The 18,391-nt window shown below is 38.3% G+C and overlaps 2 protein-coding genes across 3 annotated transcripts; both read right to left on the reverse strand.

The window, feature by feature from the left end:
- Window positions 1–757: 757 nt before the first annotated feature.
- Window positions 758–7,435, reverse strand: LOC139979225 (S-adenosylmethionine-dependent methyltransferase Rv2258c-like). Of its 2 annotated transcripts, none has more exons than XM_071989987.1 (5): window positions 7,296–7,435; window positions 5,211–5,420; window positions 4,723–4,937; window positions 3,890–4,009; window positions 758–3,601 (listed from the first exon to the last, which is right to left on the reverse strand). In XM_071989987.1, exons 2-5 carry the CDS (start codon window positions 5,396–5,398, stop codon window positions 3,036–3,038), a joined length of 1,089 nt encoding a protein of 362 aa, XP_071846088.1. In that variant the 5' UTR covers window positions 5,399–5,420; window positions 7,296–7,435; the 3' UTR covers window positions 758–3,035. The 2 variants fall into 2 exon arrangements, with proteins under 2 accessions (XP_071846088.1, XP_071846087.1); XM_071989986.1 differs by having other exon boundaries at window positions 7,219–7,371.
- A 1,578-nt stretch (window positions 7,436–9,013) lies between these two features.
- On the reverse strand, window positions 9,014–17,660 carry LOC139979226 (S-adenosylmethionine-dependent methyltransferase Rv2258c-like). Its single transcript, XM_071989988.1, has 5 exons — window positions 17,506–17,660; window positions 15,305–15,514; window positions 14,831–15,045; window positions 13,994–14,113; window positions 9,014–13,155 (listed from the first exon to the last, which is right to left on the reverse strand). The coding sequence occupies exons 2-5, from the start codon at window positions 15,490–15,492 to the stop codon at window positions 12,590–12,592; spliced, it is 1,089 nt and encodes a 362-aa protein (XP_071846089.1). The 5' UTR covers window positions 15,493–15,514; window positions 17,506–17,660; the 3' UTR covers window positions 9,014–12,589.
- Between the last annotated feature and the right edge of the window lie 731 nt (window positions 17,661–18,391).

The raw sequence follows: 18,391 nt of genomic DNA on the forward strand, positions 1-18,391 counted from the left end.
TTCCTTAGCAGCTTTCTTTGATTGATTATATATAAATATCTGCAATTCCACATAAGTCATCTTCGCTTTTTTTTTTCTTTTTCAAATTAAAATGTGAGAGTTTCTTTGTCATGCCATTGAAAGTCCACCTTACTCTGCTAATTTTGCTCCAAATGGCCTGAACATCAACTGTGGCATTTCGCTCTTCTTTAAACAAATGATTCATGCTTTTAAACAACAGATTAATCTTCTCAAGCTTTCCTACATCCGTTTGACAAAATACTCATTAAAGGAAGAAATGGCATCCACAGTTGTATAATGCAGCTCTGAATCACAACTGGGTTTGGGAAAGGTGACAGAGTCCAGGGGAGAGTGATTCCAGAGGAGGGTGATTCCAGGGAAGGGTGACAGAGTCCAGGGGAGAGTGACTCCTGGGGAGAGTGATTCCAGGGGAGGGTGATTCCAGGGAAGGGTGACAGAGTCAATCCAGAGGCTTGTGACCAAGTACAGGGGAGAGTGACTCCAGAGGATTGTGACCGAGTACAGGGGACAGTGATTCCAGGGGAGGGTAACAGAGTACAGGGGGAAGGGTGGCTGGAATTTCCAGGCAAGGCCTTTCACACCATCACAGAGTGCATCCTCTTCATTATTTGTGAAACATATTCTGCAAAACATGTTCTCACTACACCGCTGCTTTCAGTGACCTCTCAGGTGGTCCAGAAGTAAAATGAATTTATGTTAGAGGTGGACAAAGGAGGTGTAAATTGCACATCAAATAGAAAATGGAGCAACCATATAATTGTAATCATAATTTGTCGATCTCTTAGTTCGAATAAGGTAGCAGCCAATGATATGACTTGGTCGTAATCAAACAAAAGTCACATTAAATGCAGCTTCAAAATATTTGTGACTAAGAAAGTTAAGAATAACCATCAAATGACAAATATTAAGTTTCTTATGTCTTGACAATTTCAGTTCAAATCCTTGAGTATTCTTCAACTTTTCATGTTCATCAGAGATCCAAAAGTGAAAACCTGATACACAGGTCATCTACAACAAAGGCAAATATGGATGGTATTTCAGACTGATACTAAGCATGTGGATGCTCCACGTTGGTAACATTTGAAGGTGAACTCTTTGTAAACGGGATATCTCATTTAGAGATGAATGCGATGAACGTCATACTTTGCATGAGGATGTCTGGATTTCAAATAGTCGTTAGAAGTCAACAGAGAAGCTTTTGTGTGGAAAACTTGTAAAGATGATACCTCACAAAGAGAATTTTCAAATATATTCCAAACTTATGCCAACAAATTCCTTGCATTATTTTTCATTTGAAATTCTTTTATACTTTATATACATCCAAATTAGATGTTTTGAAAGATTAACCTTATCTTCACCAGGTTTACCTTATTCTTTTCACAGTGCTTCTGCTAATCAAAGTGTGGAAAGGCTACTCAACAAGACGAGCCAACATGTTTTGCACAGGCCTTGTCCCACCCCCATACCCCCTCCCTCAGAAGGACATGAGCTAAAAATAATAGTAACATTGAAAATGAGAACACAGAATTCCGTCCCAACTGCAGCCTCCATCACTTCAAAAGTGATACAGTACTGGTAATCTGCCATTCAGTTAGGCAAGGCTTCCTAATTATGTTATGTCTGCAGGTATACAAAGTAATCCAATCTGAACACTGGTAAATTGATAATTTCTGGACCAGATTTTCTGGTGGACAACCAGCTAAGTAAGTAGCATCCAGAGCAACAAGATGGTATTCAAACAATAACCCTTGACCTCTTGTGCGTCATATTCATAAACAGGCCAATCACGTTCGTACTCTAAATCAGCTGACGCATGCTAGATCAACCATGTCATTTAATGCAAATTTCTTTCCAACTCAGAAAATTGTAGTGTATATCATCTTCTTGTTCTGGCATACTGCACTCCAAATGCCAAACCTAGTTTATGTCCAAAGTTATTCTGCCATTTTGGTGGATGGCAGGTGATTAATGTAATACTTGGATGAGATATTATCTAGAGGTCGACGGTAGTCTTTGCATTATATAAGAACAAACTTGGGTATACGGCCAACCATATATGTACGGAGCAGCTACCTGTGGAAACTTACTACAAATGTGTAGTATATAATGCCATGTCATTACAGGCAAGCGCACTACAATAATAACGTTACAAGTGACTATGTTGCATGAGCTGAATTAGAACAGATAACGCCCAGTCGTTGCAGATAAATGCAATTAACATTTGTGGCATGCAACTTTTTTTGCAGGATGTTAACTCAAATGCGTTTCAATGTTACCTGTCATTTTTAGTACGAGAATAGTGAACCAAAGAAGAGAATAATATGTATTGTTTTGAAGAAATATGCTACTCAAGGAGACCTTTTTGTGTTTACATGTGTAGAATTAACTGTTTGCTGCCAAACTTCTTTGCAAATCTGAGTCTGGATTTTTTCATGCATGGCCAACCTGGGAATTACAGATTGCTATGAAGAGTGCATGTATGTAGGTGATAGAGCAGGCTAGTAATCCCAAAGTTGTAGGGGGCATGCGCACTATAATGAGTAAGTGCTCAGGCAGTCTGTTTGAGAACTTCAAGGGTAGCTGTCCAATTTAAACAGAGAAGAAATTTATGCAAATTTTGTTTAATGGAAAACATATCCTCTCATTTCAGGGGTATTCCATCATCATGCAACTTTTATAAGGTATTAAAGTCTAGAACTATTTAACCACTAGTGCGTTTCAAAGGTAGTGTCAATCATAGAACTACATTTTTTTGATGTCATTACAGTGCCATTGACAAGCCAACCTTGACAAAATATGGGAACAATATCATGTCCACAAGACTACAGGCAAAGTGATCCCTTGCCAATCAAGTTATATAATATATATGAGAATAGTTAATCTAAACTGTGCCAGACAGTTTATTCTTAATTAGGTCAATCCACATATCAAGTGAAAAGTTCATCAATTATTTACATTTGGAACTATTGTGATTACAAGGATTTGAAACTTTGACAACTGATGTCACCTTAAATCTACTTCTTCTTACAGTAAAAGTGTTGCCCACGGCCAAGAGAATTTAGTGCCACCGAACAAACTTCCATGCCAGCTGCAGATATCATCTCTACCGCTTTCTCACGACCCCAGACTGCACCCAGTCCCATCCCACCTTCAGAGTACAGTGACGTAGGCATACAGTGCAATAAACTAATCATATACAGTAGCTGGATACCTTCTAACTTTTCCAGATTATCTTTAACTTTGGTATAACTGGTTGGTTCTAAAGCAAAATAAATTCCACCCGGAGCTAAAACTCTGTAAACTTCGCTGAGTACTTTATCAGGATAAGCCTGATCATGGAGGGCGTCGTGCATGAAAACTAAGTCGAATTTACTGTTCCACTCTGCAGGTAATACAGCTGCATCCCCTGTGATAAACTCAACGTTCTTCAGGCCAAGACTTTCTGCTTTCTTTCTTCCTACCACCACGCTCTCCTCCAACAGGTCTACAGCACAGATGTTACTATTCGGGAATGCCTTTCCTAGTACAACTGATGAAACACCTTCACCGCAACCTATATCCACAACAGAGATTCCCTTACCTAGAAAGGGAAAATGAAATTGATCGCATAAAAGAGATCCAGCTTGACAATGCAGAATACTTTTTTCTTCTTTTGGTCATCCAGAAAAATTACAGATAGATATATTTAGAAAGAAAATATTAATTGATACCAACACAGGTATTTTAAGTCATACTTTCATAATTTTCATGCTCCTTTAGCTAATCAATATCCATCAAGTTGTTCTAATAATCTCCACTGCAGCAATGGGTATTACTTGAAAATTATGAACATCGTACTGTCTCTTGTAAACTTGCAATACTTTCTCACCAAGTAAGTTTTTCAGCTCAGGGTACTGGGATAAAGTTGGCAGCAAGCCATTCTCCAGAAATCTTGAAGTCACTTTGGCTAATTCACTATACCCAGAAGTATAAGCACTACAGGATACGCCTTTGAAAAATAAACAGATTTATAAGGCAGAAATACAAATTAACTATCCAACAGATGTAATTATGCTAATTTTAATATGACAATCTAACACCCAAAGGAACCCAGGAACATTACAATGTCAACTTGCTATGTAAAAGCAAACAAAATATATTTTGCAAACGATGACAACTTGCCAACACATACATAAGTCCATGCAAAAATTTGAATGTGAAACTAACATTGTTTGGCAAAAACTCTTGTGGGTGCTATAGCATGATGCAACTTGTCACCTTTTGACCCCCCACCCACCCCACCCCCCCCCCACCATCCTAATATTGTATTAACAAGAGATTGAAAGGGTGGTATTTCATATTCCTCCCAGAACTAGAACCTTTCTGCTTGAAACAAAAATCTTTATCGGTTTGGAAACTACATCACCATTCAGGTTAAGACTGGACTGGACATTACACTTGGCTACATTTGTAAAGAATTTATGAGCACTGGTATATATCCAAAATGAAAGTTTAAGCTCATCAGTGTCAAAGTTAAAAGTTTAATGCTTTAGTACTTAAACTCCAGTCAATAAAGTTGGTCAATGAATGTCAAAGTGTAACCAGATTCATGCACGATTAACTGCTATGTTCCCTTATATTGTGGCTCCTTACCACTGATTATTAAACGCATATAATCCACAAAACAAGGAAGAAACAAAAACATCAGACATTATATCTTACCTCTTGGGCCAACTTTCTGAAAGCACTCCCTCACCTGCTCGTAAACATTTCCTCCAAATGATGGAAGCAAGGAACCCAATAAAACACTGTCCCTCATTGGTCCAGATTGAGTCAGAGCTGGTGATCGGTTGGGTGGAAGGAAATATTTTTCACCTGTCGAGTCCAGTTCCACAATATGAGACGTGACCATAGCTCCCAACCACTCACGGACATATCTAATCGTTGAGAAAGCAGTTTAGAAATACTTGAAAGGAGCAAGACCAATAGTACTTCTAAAGGCTAAAGGATCTTCAACTTGGACACAGGTTTACTTACTGTTTATTCTACCAATGATCCATATATTTTGATTGCTGCTTGAATTTTCCTGCAAATTTCAATCAAAATTTATTAAACCTACTGTTTGCTACACAGTATTTGGACAGACAAAGATTCAGAAACATTCAGATGGATTAGACAAGTAAATACAGCATACACTAATAAGAACTCACCTCTCTTTGAAATTTCCAGCATCTGCAATCTCTTGGCTGGTTTTAGGTTCTTTCATATCAGCAAGTACATCGAAGAGTCCAACTTGATGACCAAGACAAATACCGAAACTGGTAAAGCCATGAACCATTATTTTCCCAACTCTCGCTGCAAAATCGTCACTGGTCTCAGTTGATTCTTGGGAAGCCATAATTACTCTAAATCACACATGCCTGAGATGAATGGAGTATATATCTTTTAAAAGTAAGTATGGCTAAAATTGAAACCATAAACCCAACCGGCTTAGTGATTCCTTGCTAAATTTCACATGAGAACATGTAATGTAAACTGCAAACCAAGTTACTTGATGATATAAAGGTGGATCCACATACCATGTACGAAGTTCTTCAGAGTTGGAGGTATTCTGACATCAATGTTCTAGACTATGACCTATATCAACCACAAAAACACCTTTGACCAAAAGCAAATGAAAGTGCCCTTGTACTTAATAGTGTGGACCCACATGTGAGGTATGAACATTATTCAAACTTACCTTGGAAGTTACTGTTTAAAAAGTTTTAGATGTTGACCTATGCTGGTCACAAATGACCTTTAAACTCCACACAAAACACTAGGGTTCTTGTACTCAATAAGGTGGATCCACATACTAGGTATAAAATTCATCTTTGCTATACATTTGGAGTTAAATACTGTTTACAAGGATTTCATGTTTTGTGCTATGTTGACCTCAAATGACCTTCCTGACTTACCATGGGGCACACAGGGATTTATATCCCAATTGTGAAAATGATTCAAGCTTCCCTTTCTGAGTTATAGTGCTTTACAAGGTTTTCAGACTTTGACCTTAAATGGCGGGTGCCAGGCAGCCTTTGACCTCCACCATTTTCAATTTTTTTCAGACCTTGACCTCAAATAGCGATGGCCATTACATGTCTGCTCACCTATTTTTCGCTGTCTCTGTGCTTTAGTATTAGTATTATTACCTTGTGATCACCAATCACATCACAATATTATAGTTTATTTCACACAAACTTCTTTACATGCAGGGACTTAGTTTTTAACAATAAATTCTTTCTATACCTTAGTTGCTGTAGGCTACTGACTGTACTTATAACTCATTTGGGGTCATACAAGTCAATGTTTGAAAGTTTCCTCTATAGTGGAGTGATATGAATTTTAAAGGTGTCTTCATGTGTGGGTGGGAGGGGAGTTCTCAATTTCCTCCAACTGATTTAGGAAGGGGCATGGGCTTTATGATGGATGGACCACAGAGGGATGAAAGCTTGTACAAGGTAGGTGGTGGGTCATGGGAACATACTCGCATGTATAGGGATCTGGCCCCAAAAAAGGTTTGTATACTATTAGAAGTCGAATGGTGCATTTAGATAAAACATTACAGGAAGGCTAGATCTATAATTAGGTATAAACCCAAAGTTGTGATAACAATTACTCATCATAGAATGGTATTAGTCCCAACTGATCATGATCCCCAGAACGGAACATCCTACACCGAATGAAGCTTCAGCCCCCCCCCCCCCACCAACAAAACATACATTTCTCTATTTCTCTGCACTAAGCATATATCCCCTCCACCTCTCTGTAAGTCTAACTGTTCAAACCACTTACTTTGTCTCAGTTGACAAGCCATTGGCCTCATACTCATACCATAGATTATAAATATTGACAAAGTGTCATTATGCAAATTGCACACATTTTAATCAACAATTCATCACAGTAGACTGCGTTAAATATAGATGGGATGTTGTCCTAAACTTGGGCCTAACGTTAGGCTATGTAAAAAGTAGGCCTAACTTCGAGCCTATAGTTTATTCCCTACTTAAACAAGTACTATTACTAATACTAGTACTAGGCTATAATCAGTTAGTACAATTTGCCTGAACTGTTGTGCAATCTACTATTACTGAGGCCTATCCTGTTACGGAAAAACAGCACATCTATGATATTTACTGAGCTACAGTAATGAAGAAGTAAATACAGTAGACTACATACAATCCCAATTCTGTTGCAAAGGTGTGAGACGGCTTAGTCCTAAGGTAAATGTAGGTTTACCACAGAAATAGACGCACCTGTGGTAGTGGTTGTCGGACCCTGGTACCTGTTCTACAGAACTTGATCACGTGTCTACTATATAGACCCCCAACTATCAAAAGTTTCTTGAGATTACGCAATCGACCTGACTTGGTCGTAAAATGACCACTTTTTACCGATTAGTCTGGAACGCCTGCCACATATTTTTTCTTCTATGATCAGGGTTTTTGTGTGAACGCTGTATGGTTAATCAGGGAGATGCTATGGGTTTAACTCCACTATATACATGAACATATTTCCACAGTGTTTACACAAATATCCTATGGTTCTACGAAGCTATGCAGGCTAGTTACATGTCAAGCCTGAAGTCGATTTACGACCGTGGCAGGTAGATTACGTAATCACAAAACTTTCCTTGCGTCTATATCAATACACTCGGATGTTCTCCTATCTCAGGAAAGGTGCCAAAATGCAGAAGGAAAACATCTTTTTGATATGTTATCAATCAGGATTTTTTTTTTTTTTTTTTGCATGTTGACGGGCATGAATGGCAGGGGCGTCGGAGCCGGTACGGCAGGCCCGGCGTTCACGGCACAAAAACAAGAGAAAAAAAAGTAGGACTAAGAAAAACAAAATGGCCAAATGTAAAGAACCAAAATGAATCTGGGAGGTATATTTTTCAATAATTTTCAATAGTGATGAAGGCAAGTAGGCTAAATGTGACTACTCTGGCATGGCAGGGGTCTTGTTTTCAAGCTCGGGAAGTGCCATTTCTTGCAATCTGGGAGGAATTTTTTCAAAATTTTCTCCAGTAAGCTACGCGCCAACCATGGTGGCGCGTAGCGTAGTTTGACCTACCAAACGTCCCCCCGATAATTATGCATTGACGAGATCCGTTATCTCATCAAAACGTCAATTTTCTGAATTTTGTCGTTTTGTCGAGATGGTAGTAAGTGTGCAACTCGTCAATTTGCAGAAAACTGTTGCATTGACGAGATCCGTTATCTCGTCAAAACGTCAATTTTCTGAATTTTGTCGTTTTGTCGAGATGGTAGTAAGTGTGCAACTCGTCAATTTGCAGAAAACTGTTGCATTGACGAGATCCGTTATCTCGTCAAAACGTCAATTTTTTGAATTTTGTCAACTTGTCGAGATGGTAGTAAGTGTGCAACTGGTCAATTTGCAGAAAATTGTTGCATTGACGAGATCCGTTATCTCGTCAAAACGTCAATTTTCGGAATTATGTCAACTTGTCGAGATGGTAGTAAGTGTGCAATGCAAGAATTTTCTGCAAATTGACCAGTTGCACACTTACTACCATCTCGACAAAACGACAAAATTCAGAAAATTGACGTTTTGACGAGAATTTTGTCACGTTACCATCTCGACAACTCGTCAATTTGCAGAAAATTGTCGTTTTGTCAAGTTGGTAACTCGTCAATGCAATGTCCCTTCTATGCTTCCGTACCTATCTCAGGAAAGGTGCCAAAATGCAGAAGGAAAACATCTTTTTTGATATGTTATCAATCAGGATCTGGTTTGTTGCATGTTGACGAGCATGAATGGGATTACATGTGGTGCAAAAATTGGGTCAATTGAGGCAGTTTTAGACCCCTTTATGCCTCCCAGGAACAGCATACGAAAATTGTTTACTACTGTAAGGCTTATTTTGATAGTTCTCGGGAACGGTAAGCCGGGCCTTACACTAATAACGTCGAAGCGAGCGTGAACAGGAAATAATCTCCAAAAGCGGATATTTGATAATATTTTCCTTTTCCATTAATTCTGAATAAAAGTTAACTATAACTTAGGATAAATAAAATGTACAGACATAAATATAAACTACGGAGACCACTGTTCTACGTCTGTAGACTTAGGGAGATAAACTTTAACTCGCGATACGTCTTTAGGAGACACTTTAACCCCTGAATCAAAAATAATAAATTACGACGCGATGCACGGGGCACACGCTCTGCCCCTGGAACCTGATTGGTCTAAACTTATTGCTAACCCCTCACCCAACTCTTGATTGGTTGAGTGCCAACCTGATATGCAGATGAGCACATGCAAATGGCACTCAACCAATTTGAACCAGTTTTAAAACAAAACATCTCTAAACGCTTCTAATAGCGCGTGATTCATAGCCCGCCACACCACAGAGCAAACCAACAAAACGTGAGCCATGTGTGACGTCATAATAACAATAGCAAACTAGAATACTCTTCACACTACTGAGAGAGAAGGTTTGTTTACAAGTGACGAAAACTTATGGCTCAGAGAGCAAAAGATCTGCAGATTTTCTTACAGCAAACTAACGTACCTCTAATGCAACAGTTAAGAATTTATTATGTCAGAAGATTGTATACAAACAATAACCGTTGACCTCAGGCCAATCACGTTTGTATTCTAAATCAGCTGACCCATGCTAGATCAACCATGTCATTTGAAGCAAATTTCTTTCCAAGTTTGTGCACAAAGAACAAGTGCTCTCAGCATCTTTATCATGTATCATGTTCTAGCTCTAGCATACTCCACTCCAAATGCCAAACCTAGTTAATGTTTAAAGTTATTCTGCCATTTTGGTGGATGGCATGTGATGAATGTAATTCTTGGATGAGATATTATCTAGAGGTCGACGGTAGTCTATGTATTATATAAGAACAAACTTGGGTAAACGGCCAACCATATATGAACGGAGCAGCTACCTGTGGAAACTTACTATGACTGTGTTGTATATATTAACTGTGTAGTATATAATGCCATGTCATAACAGGCAAGCGCACTACATTAATAACGTTACAAGTGACGCAAGAGGCCAACCATATATGTACGGAGCAGCTACCTGTGGAAACTTACTATAACATTGTAGTATATAATAACTGTCTAGTATATAATGCCATGTCATTACAGGCAGGCACACTACAATAATAACGTTACAAGTGACTATGTTGCAAGAGGCCAACCATATATGAACGGAGCAGCTACCTGTGGAAACTTACTATAACATTGTAGTATATAATAACTGTCTAGTATATAATGCCATGTCATTACAGGCAGACGCACTACAATAATAACGTTACAAGTGACTATGTTGCAAGAGGCCAACCATATATGTACGGAGCAGCTACCTGTGGAAACTTACTATAACATTGTAGTATATAATAACTGTCTAGTATATAATGCCATGTCATTACAGGCAGGCACACTACAATAATAACGTTACAAGTGACTATGTTGCAAGAGGCCAACCATATATGAACGGAGCAGCTACCTGTGGAAACTTACTATAACATTGTAGTATATAATAACTGTCTAGTATATAATGCCATGTCATTACAGGCAGACGCACTACAATAATAACGTTACAAGTGACTATGTTGCAAGAGGCCAACCATATATGTACGGAGCAGCTACCTGTGGAAACTTACTATGACTGTGTAGTATATAATAAATGTGTAGTATATAATGCCATGTCATTACAGGCAAGCGCACTACAATAATAACGTTACAAGTGACTATGTTGCAAGAGGCCAACCATATATGTACGGAGCAGCTACCTGTGGAAACTTACTATGACTGTGTTGTATATATTAACTGTGTAGTATATAATGCCATGTCATTACAGGCAAGCGCACTACAATAATAACGTTACAAGTGACTATGTTGCAAGAGGCCAACCATATATGTACGGAGCAGCTACCTGTGGAAACTTACTATGACTGTGTAGTATATAATAACTGTCTAGTATATAATGCCATGTCATTACAGGCAGGCGCACTACAATAATAACGTTAAAAGTGACTATGTTGCAAGAGGCCAACCATATATGAACGGAGCAGCTACCTGTGGAAACTTACTATAACATTGTAGTATATAATAACTGTCTAGTATATAATGCCATGTCATTACAGGCAGACGCACTACAATAATAACGTTACAAGTGACTATGTTGCAAGAGGCCAACCATATATGTACGGAGCAGCTACCTGTGGAAACTTACTATAACATTGTAGTATATAATAACTGTGTAGTATATAATGCCATGTCATTACAGGCAAGCGCACTACAATAATAACGTTACAAGTGACTATGTTGCAAGAGGCCAACCATATATGTACGGAGCAGCTACCTGTGGAAACTTACTATGACTGTGTTGTATATATTAACTGTGTAGTATATAATGCCATGTCATTACAGGCAGGCGCACTACAATAATTACGTTACAAGTGACCATGTTGCAAGAGGCCAACCATGTATGTACGGAGCAGCTACCTGTGGAAACTTACTATGACTGTGTTGTATATATTAACTGTGTAGTATATAAAGCCATGTCATTACAGGCAGGCGCACTACAATAATAACGTTACAAGTGACTATGTTGCATGAGCTGAATTAGAACAGATAACGCCCAGTCGTTGCAGATAAATGTGATTAACATTTGTGGCATGCAACTTTTTTTGCAGGATGTTAACTCAAATGCGATTCAATGTTACCTGCCATGAATAATTACATGTCGAGAATAGCGAACCAAAGTAGAATATATTATGTATTGTTTTGAAGAAATTTGCTACTCAAGGAGATCTTTCTGTGCAGAATTTATGGTTTACTGCCAAAATTCTTTGAAAATCTGAGTCTGGATTTTTTCATGCATGGCCAACCTGTGAATTACAGATTGCTATGAAGAGTGCATGTATGTAGGTGATAGAGCGGGCTAGTAATACGTTGTAGGGGGCATGCGCACTATAATGAATAAGTGCTCAGGCAGTCTGTTTGAGAACTTCAAGGGTAGCTGACCAATTTAAACAGAAATGCAAATTTTCTTTAATAGACAACATATCCTCTCGTTTCTGGGGTATTCCCTCATGATGCACACTTTTATAAGGTATTAAAGTCTGGAACTATTTAACCACTAGTTCTTTCGTTCACAGGTAGTGTCAATCATAGAAATACAATTTTTTTTATGTCATTGAGAGCCAACCTTGACAAAATGTAGGTGCAATGTCATAACCACAAGACAACAGGCAGAGTGATCCCTTGCCAAGATATATATTATTTATAATATAGTATATAATATGGTATATATAAATATATGAGAATAGTTAATGGAAATTGTTCCAGACAGTTTTATACTTAATTAGGTCAATCCACACATCAAGAGAAAAGTTCATCAGTTATTTACATTAGGAACTATTGTGATTACAAGGATTTCAAACTTTGACGATTGCTGTCATCAGGTGAACTTTGACCTCCACAGAAAACAATAGGTTGCTTCTCCTCTATAAGGTGCATCCACAACTAACTATGAAGTTCGTCCACCCATGTCACCTTAAATCTACTTCTTCTTACAGTAAAAGTGTTGTCCACGGCCAAGAGAATTTTGTGCCACCGAACAGACTTCCATGCCAGCTGCAGATATCATCTCTACCGCTTTCTCACGACCCCAGACTGCTCCCAGTCCCATCCCACCTTCAGAGTACAGTGATGTAGGCATACAGTGCAATAAGCTAACCATATAAAGTCGCTGGATACCTTCTAACTTTTCCAAATTATCTTTAACTTTGGTATAACTGGTTGGTTCTAAAGCAAAATAAATTCCACCGGGAGTTAAAACTCTGTAAACTTGGCTGAGTACTTTATCCGGATAAGCCTGATCATGGAGGGCGTCGTGCATGAAAACTAAGTCGAATTTACTGTTCCACTCTGCAGGTAATACAGCTGCATCCCCTGTGATAAACTCAACGTTCTTCAGGCCAAGACTTTCTGCTTTCTTTCTTCCTACCACCACGCTCTCCTCCAACAGGTCTACAGCACAGATGTTACTATTCGGGAATGCCTTTCCTAGTACGACTGATGAAACACCTTCACCGCAACCTATATCCACAACAGAGATTCCCTTACCTACAAAGGGCAGAAAGGGAAAATGAAATTGAACGAATGGAAAATCAAGTAATGGCAAATAGTTATCATCCTCCAATATATCACTCTTCAATCCTGTCAGAAGTTTCAATGTCATGGCACTGAATATGGCACTGACCTGACCATGGCACGGCCATGGCCATGGCCGTGGCATGGCACTGACAAGTTTAAAGGAATGCTGGATTGCTGGGTATATTCCAGATTATTGCTATTTGCTTACGCTATTCTAATCGAAAAAACAAAACTTTGCATAATTTACAGCAATTACAATATTACCTCATTTCCTACACTGGAAAGTTGCATATTAATGTGTGATGTACATGAAAGTTGGAGTAACCAAATTTCTGGACTGATAACAGCAGACGCCTGAAAGAGATCCATCTTGACGATGCAGAATACTTGCAGAGCTGTGTCATGTAATGATCATACAGTACTGCATATTAGATTATAACTATTTCTAATTTCATATATTTTATGACAACTCATAATTCATTGCGACTCCATGCTGCTTCCATCCCTGCCACAAACTCTATATTCAGGCTTAAAATTAATTTGATCTAAATAAATATATAAAAATGACTCTAAATTAAAAGGAAATTTATATCCTCTCTGTTTCCATTGTCCACTTTCTTTTCTTTTGGTCGTCCAGAACGACAGATGTATTTAGAAAGAAAATATTAATTGATACCAACACAGGTATTTAAAGTCCTACTTTCATTATTTTCATGCTCCTTTATCTAATTAATATTGATCAAATTGTTCGAATAATCTCCACTGTAGCAATAGGTATTACTCTTGTACACTTGCAATGCATTCTCACCAAGTAAGTTTGTTAGCTCAGGGTACTGGGATAAAGTTGGTAGCAAGCCGTTCTCCAAAAATCTAGAAGTCACTTTGGCTAAGTCACTATACCCAGAAGTGTAAGCAGTACAGGATACACCTTTGAAAAAAAACAGATTTAATAGGCGAAATAAAAATTAACTATCCAACAGATGTAATAGTAGCACCCTGTACTAATTATGCTAATTTTAATTAGACAATCTAAAACCCAGAGGAACACAGGAACATTACAATGTCAACTTGCTATGCAAATTAAAAGCAAACAAATTATATTTCGCAAAAGATGACAACTTGCCAACACATACATAAGTCCATGCAAAACTTGAATGTGAAACTAACATTGTTTTGGCAAAAGCTCTTGTGGGCGCTATTGAGTGATGCAACTTGTCACCTTTTCACCCCATCCTCCTCCTAATATTATATTAACAAGTGATTGAAAAGGTGCTATTTCATATTCCTCCCAGAATTAGAACCTTTCTGCTGGAAACAAAAATCTTTATCAGTTTTGAAACTGCATCACCAATTCACCATTCACGTAAAGACTGGACTGGACATTACACTTGGCTACATTTGTAAAGAATTCACTGGTATAAATCAAAATAAAAGTTTAAGCTCATCAGTGTCAAAGTTAAAAGTTTAATGCTTTAGTACTTAAACTCCAGTCAATAAAGTTGGTCAATGAATGTCAAAGTGTAACCAGATTCATGCACGATTAACTGCTATGTTCCCTTATATTGTGGCTCCTTACCACTTAATTTTAAACACATATAATCCACAAAAAAAGGAAGAAACAAAAACATCATACATTATATCTTACCTCTTGGGCCATCTTTCTGAAAGCACTCCCTCACCTGCTCATAAACATTCCCTCCAAATGCTGGAAGCAAAGCACTCAATAAAACACTGTCCCTCATTGGTCCAGATTGAGTCAGAGCTGGTGCTCGGTTGGGTGGAAGGAAATATTTGTCACCTGTCGAGTCCAGTTCCACGATACGAGACGTGACCATAGCTCCCAACCACTCACGGACATATCTAATCGTTGAGACAGAAGTTTAGAAATACTTGAAAGGAGCACAACGAGTACTTCTAAAGGCTAAAGGATCTTCAACTTGGACACAGGTTTACTTACTGTTTATTCTATCAATGATCCTTGCTGCTTGAATTTTCCTGCAAATTTCAATCAAAATTTATTAAACCTACTGTTTGCTACACAGTATTTGGACAGACAAAGATTCAGAAACATTCAGATGGATTAGACAAGTAAATACAGCATACACTAATAAGAACTCACCTCTCTTTGAAATTTCCAGCATCTGCAATCTCTTGGCTGGTTTTAGGTTCTTTCATATCAGCAAGTACATCAAAGAGTCCAACTTGATGACCTAGAGAGATACCGAAACTGGTAAAGCCATGAACCATTATTTTCCCAACTCTCGCTGCAAAATCCTCACTGGTCTCAGTTGATTCTTGGGAAGCCATAATTACTGTAATTCACAGGTGCCTGAGATGAATGGAGTATCTTTAAAAAGTAAGTATGGCTAAAATTAATACCAGAAAGCCAACCGGCTTAGTGATTCCTTGCTACATTTCACATGAGAACATTTAATGTAACCTACAAACCAAGTTACTGTACTTAATAATATAAAGGTGGATTCACATACCAGTATGACTTTCATCAAAGTTGGAGTTATTCTGACATCAATGTTTCCAGACTATGACCTCTATCAACTACCAAAACACCTTTGACCTAAAGCAAATGAAAGTGCCCTTGTACTCAATAGTGTGGACCCACATGTGAGGTATGAACATTATTCAAACAATTACCATGGAATAATTCTGTTAAAAAAGTTTTTAGACTTTGACCTATGCTGGTCACAAATGACCTTTAAACTCCACAGAAAACAATAGGGTTCTTGCACTCAATAAGGTAGATCATCATACTAGGTATAAAATTCATCCTGGCTATATTTTGAGTTATAGTGTTTACAAGGTTTCATGTTTTGTTCTTCGTTGACCTCAAATGACCTCTGAACTCCCCGACTTACCAAGGGGCCCACAGGGATTTATATCCCAATTGTGAAATTGATCCAAGCTTCCCTTTCTGAGTTATAGTGTTTTACAAGATTTTCAGACTTTGATCTTAAATGGCGGGTGCCAGGCGGCCTTTGACCTCCACCAATTTCAATTTTTTTCAGACCTTGACCTCAAATAGCGATAGCCTTTAACCTTCAACAATTTCAGTTTGGTCTTTGCACACTTAGGTCAACCTACTAACCAAATATGAAGTACTTTAAGGAATATGGCACATTTCCTTAAATTCTCAAAACATCACAGTAAATACAACAATTATGTTCATAGTGTCACAAGAAGATATCTCTTTTCTCAAGTTTCTTCAACTATGCATGTACAGACCAGCTAATGCTATAAAGTACATTACATGTCTGCTCACCTATTTTTTGCTGTCTCTGTGCTTTAGTATTAGTACTATTACCTTGTGATCACCAATCACATCACAATATTATAGTTTATATCACACAAACTTCTTTACATGCAGGGATTAGTTTGTAACAATAAATTCTTTCTATACTTTAGTTGCTGTAGGCAACTGATTGTACTTATAACTCATTTGGGGTCATATGAGTAAATGTTTGAAAGTTTCCTCTAGTGGAGTGATATGGATTTTAAAGGTGTCAACATGTGTGGGTGGGAGGGGAGTTCTAAATTTCCTCCAACTGAGTTAGGAAGGGGCATGGGCTTTATGATGAAAGGACCACAGAGGGATGAAAGCTTGTACAAGGCAGGTGGCTGGGCTCCCTTGCATAGGGATCAAGCCCCCCCCCCCCCAAAAGTTTTGTATACTATTAGAAGTCGAATGGTGCATTTAGATAAAACATTACAGGAAGGCTAGATCTATAAGTAGGTATAAACCCAAAGTTGTGATAACAAATACTCACAGAATTGTATTAGTCCCAACTGATCATGATCCCCAGAATGGATCATCTTACACTGAATGAAGCTACGCCCCCCCGGGCCCCCCGCCAACAGAACATACATTTCTCTATTTCTCTGCACTAACCATAGATCCCCTCCACCTCTCTCTAAGTCTAACTGCACAAACCAAGCCATTGGCCTTATTAAAGTTATACCATAGATTATAAATATTGACAAGGTGTCATTATGAAAATTGCACACACTTTAATCAACAATTCATCACAGTAGACTACGTTAAATATAGATGGGCATGTTGTCCTAAACTTGGGCCTAACGTTAGGCTTTGTAAAAAGTAGGCCTAACTTCGAGCCTATAGTATATTCCCTACTTATACTTGTATTAGTATTACTTATACTAGTACTAGGCTATAATCAGTGAGGACAATTTGCCTGAACTGTTGTGCAATCTACTAAGGCCTATCCTGTTACGGAAAAATAGCACACCTATGACGATATTTACTGAGCTACAGTACAGAAGAAGTAAATACTGTAGACTACGTACAAACCAAATTCTGTTGCAAAGGTGTGGGATGGCTTAGTCCTAAGATAAATGTAGGTTTACTGCAGAAATAGACGCACCTGTGATAGTGGTTGTCGGACCCTGGTATCTGTTCCACAGAACTTGATCACGTGTCTACTATATAGACCCCCCAACTATCAACAAAGTTTCTTGAGATTACGCAATCGACCTGACTTGGTCGTAAAATGACCACTTTTTACCGTTTAGTCTGGAACGCCTGCCACATATTTTTTTCTTGTATGAGGGTTTTTGTGTGAACGCTGTATGGTTAACCTGGGAGTTGCTATGGAATTAACTTCACTATAGACATGAACATATTTCCACAGTGTTTACACAAATATCCTAATCGTTCTAAGAAGCTATGCAGGCTAGCTACATGTCAAGCCTGAAGTCGATTTACGACCGTGGCAGGTCGATTACCTAATCACAAAACTTTCCTTGCGTCTATATCAATCCGCCCGAATGTTCTCCTATCTACGGAAGCGTAGAAGGGACATTGCATTGACGAGTTACCAACGACAAATACCTGCAAATTGACGAGTTGACGAGAAGGTAACGTGACAAAATTCAGAAAATTGACGTTTTGACGAGATAACGGATCTCGTCAATGCAGCAATTTTCTGCAAATTCACGAGTTGCACAGTTACTACCATCTCGACAACATGACAAAATTCAGAAAATTGTCGTTTTGTAGAGATGGTAGTAAGTGTGCAACTCGTCAATTTGCAGAAAATTGTTGCATTGACGAGATCCGTTATCTCGTCAAAACGTCAGTTTTCTGAATTTTGTCGTTTTGTCGAGATGGTAGTAAGTGTGCAACTCGTCAATTTGCAGAAAACTGTTGCATTGACGAGATCCGTTATCTCGT

The sequence above is a fragment of the Apostichopus japonicus genome, chromosome 13 (genome assembly GCF_037975245.1).
Source record: "Apostichopus japonicus isolate 1M-3 chromosome 13, ASM3797524v1, whole genome shotgun sequence".
Lineage (NCBI taxonomy): Eukaryota > Metazoa > Echinodermata > Holothuroidea > Aspidochirotida > Stichopodidae > Apostichopus > Apostichopus japonicus.

Bases quoted from the DNA above. Each gene is read 5' to 3' on its own strand.
- LOC139979225 (XM_071989987.1), bottom strand. From the start codon at position 5,398: ATGGCTTCCCAAGAATCAACTGAGACCAGTGACGATTTTGCAGCGAGA. The intron at 4,010-4,722 runs GTAAGATATAAT...TATTTTTCAAAG, and splicing joins TCAGAAAGTTGGCCCAAGAG to GCGTATCCTGTAGTGCTTAT. The intron at 3,602-3,889 runs GTGAGAAAGTAT...TTCCCTTTCTAG, and splicing joins TGAGCTGAAAAACTTACTTG to GTAAGGGAATCTCTGTTGTG.
- LOC139979226 (XM_071989988.1), bottom strand. From the start codon at position 15,492: ATGGCTTCCCAAGAATCAACTGAGACCAGTGAGGATTTTGCAGCGAGA. The intron at 15,046-15,304 runs GTGAGTTCTTAT...CTCAACGATTAG, and splicing joins GCTGGAAATTTCAAAGAGAG to ATATGTCCGTGAGTGGTTGG. The intron at 14,114-14,830 runs GTAAGATATAAT...TTTTTTTCAAAG, and splicing joins TCAGAAAGATGGCCCAAGAG to GTGTATCCTGTACTGCTTAC.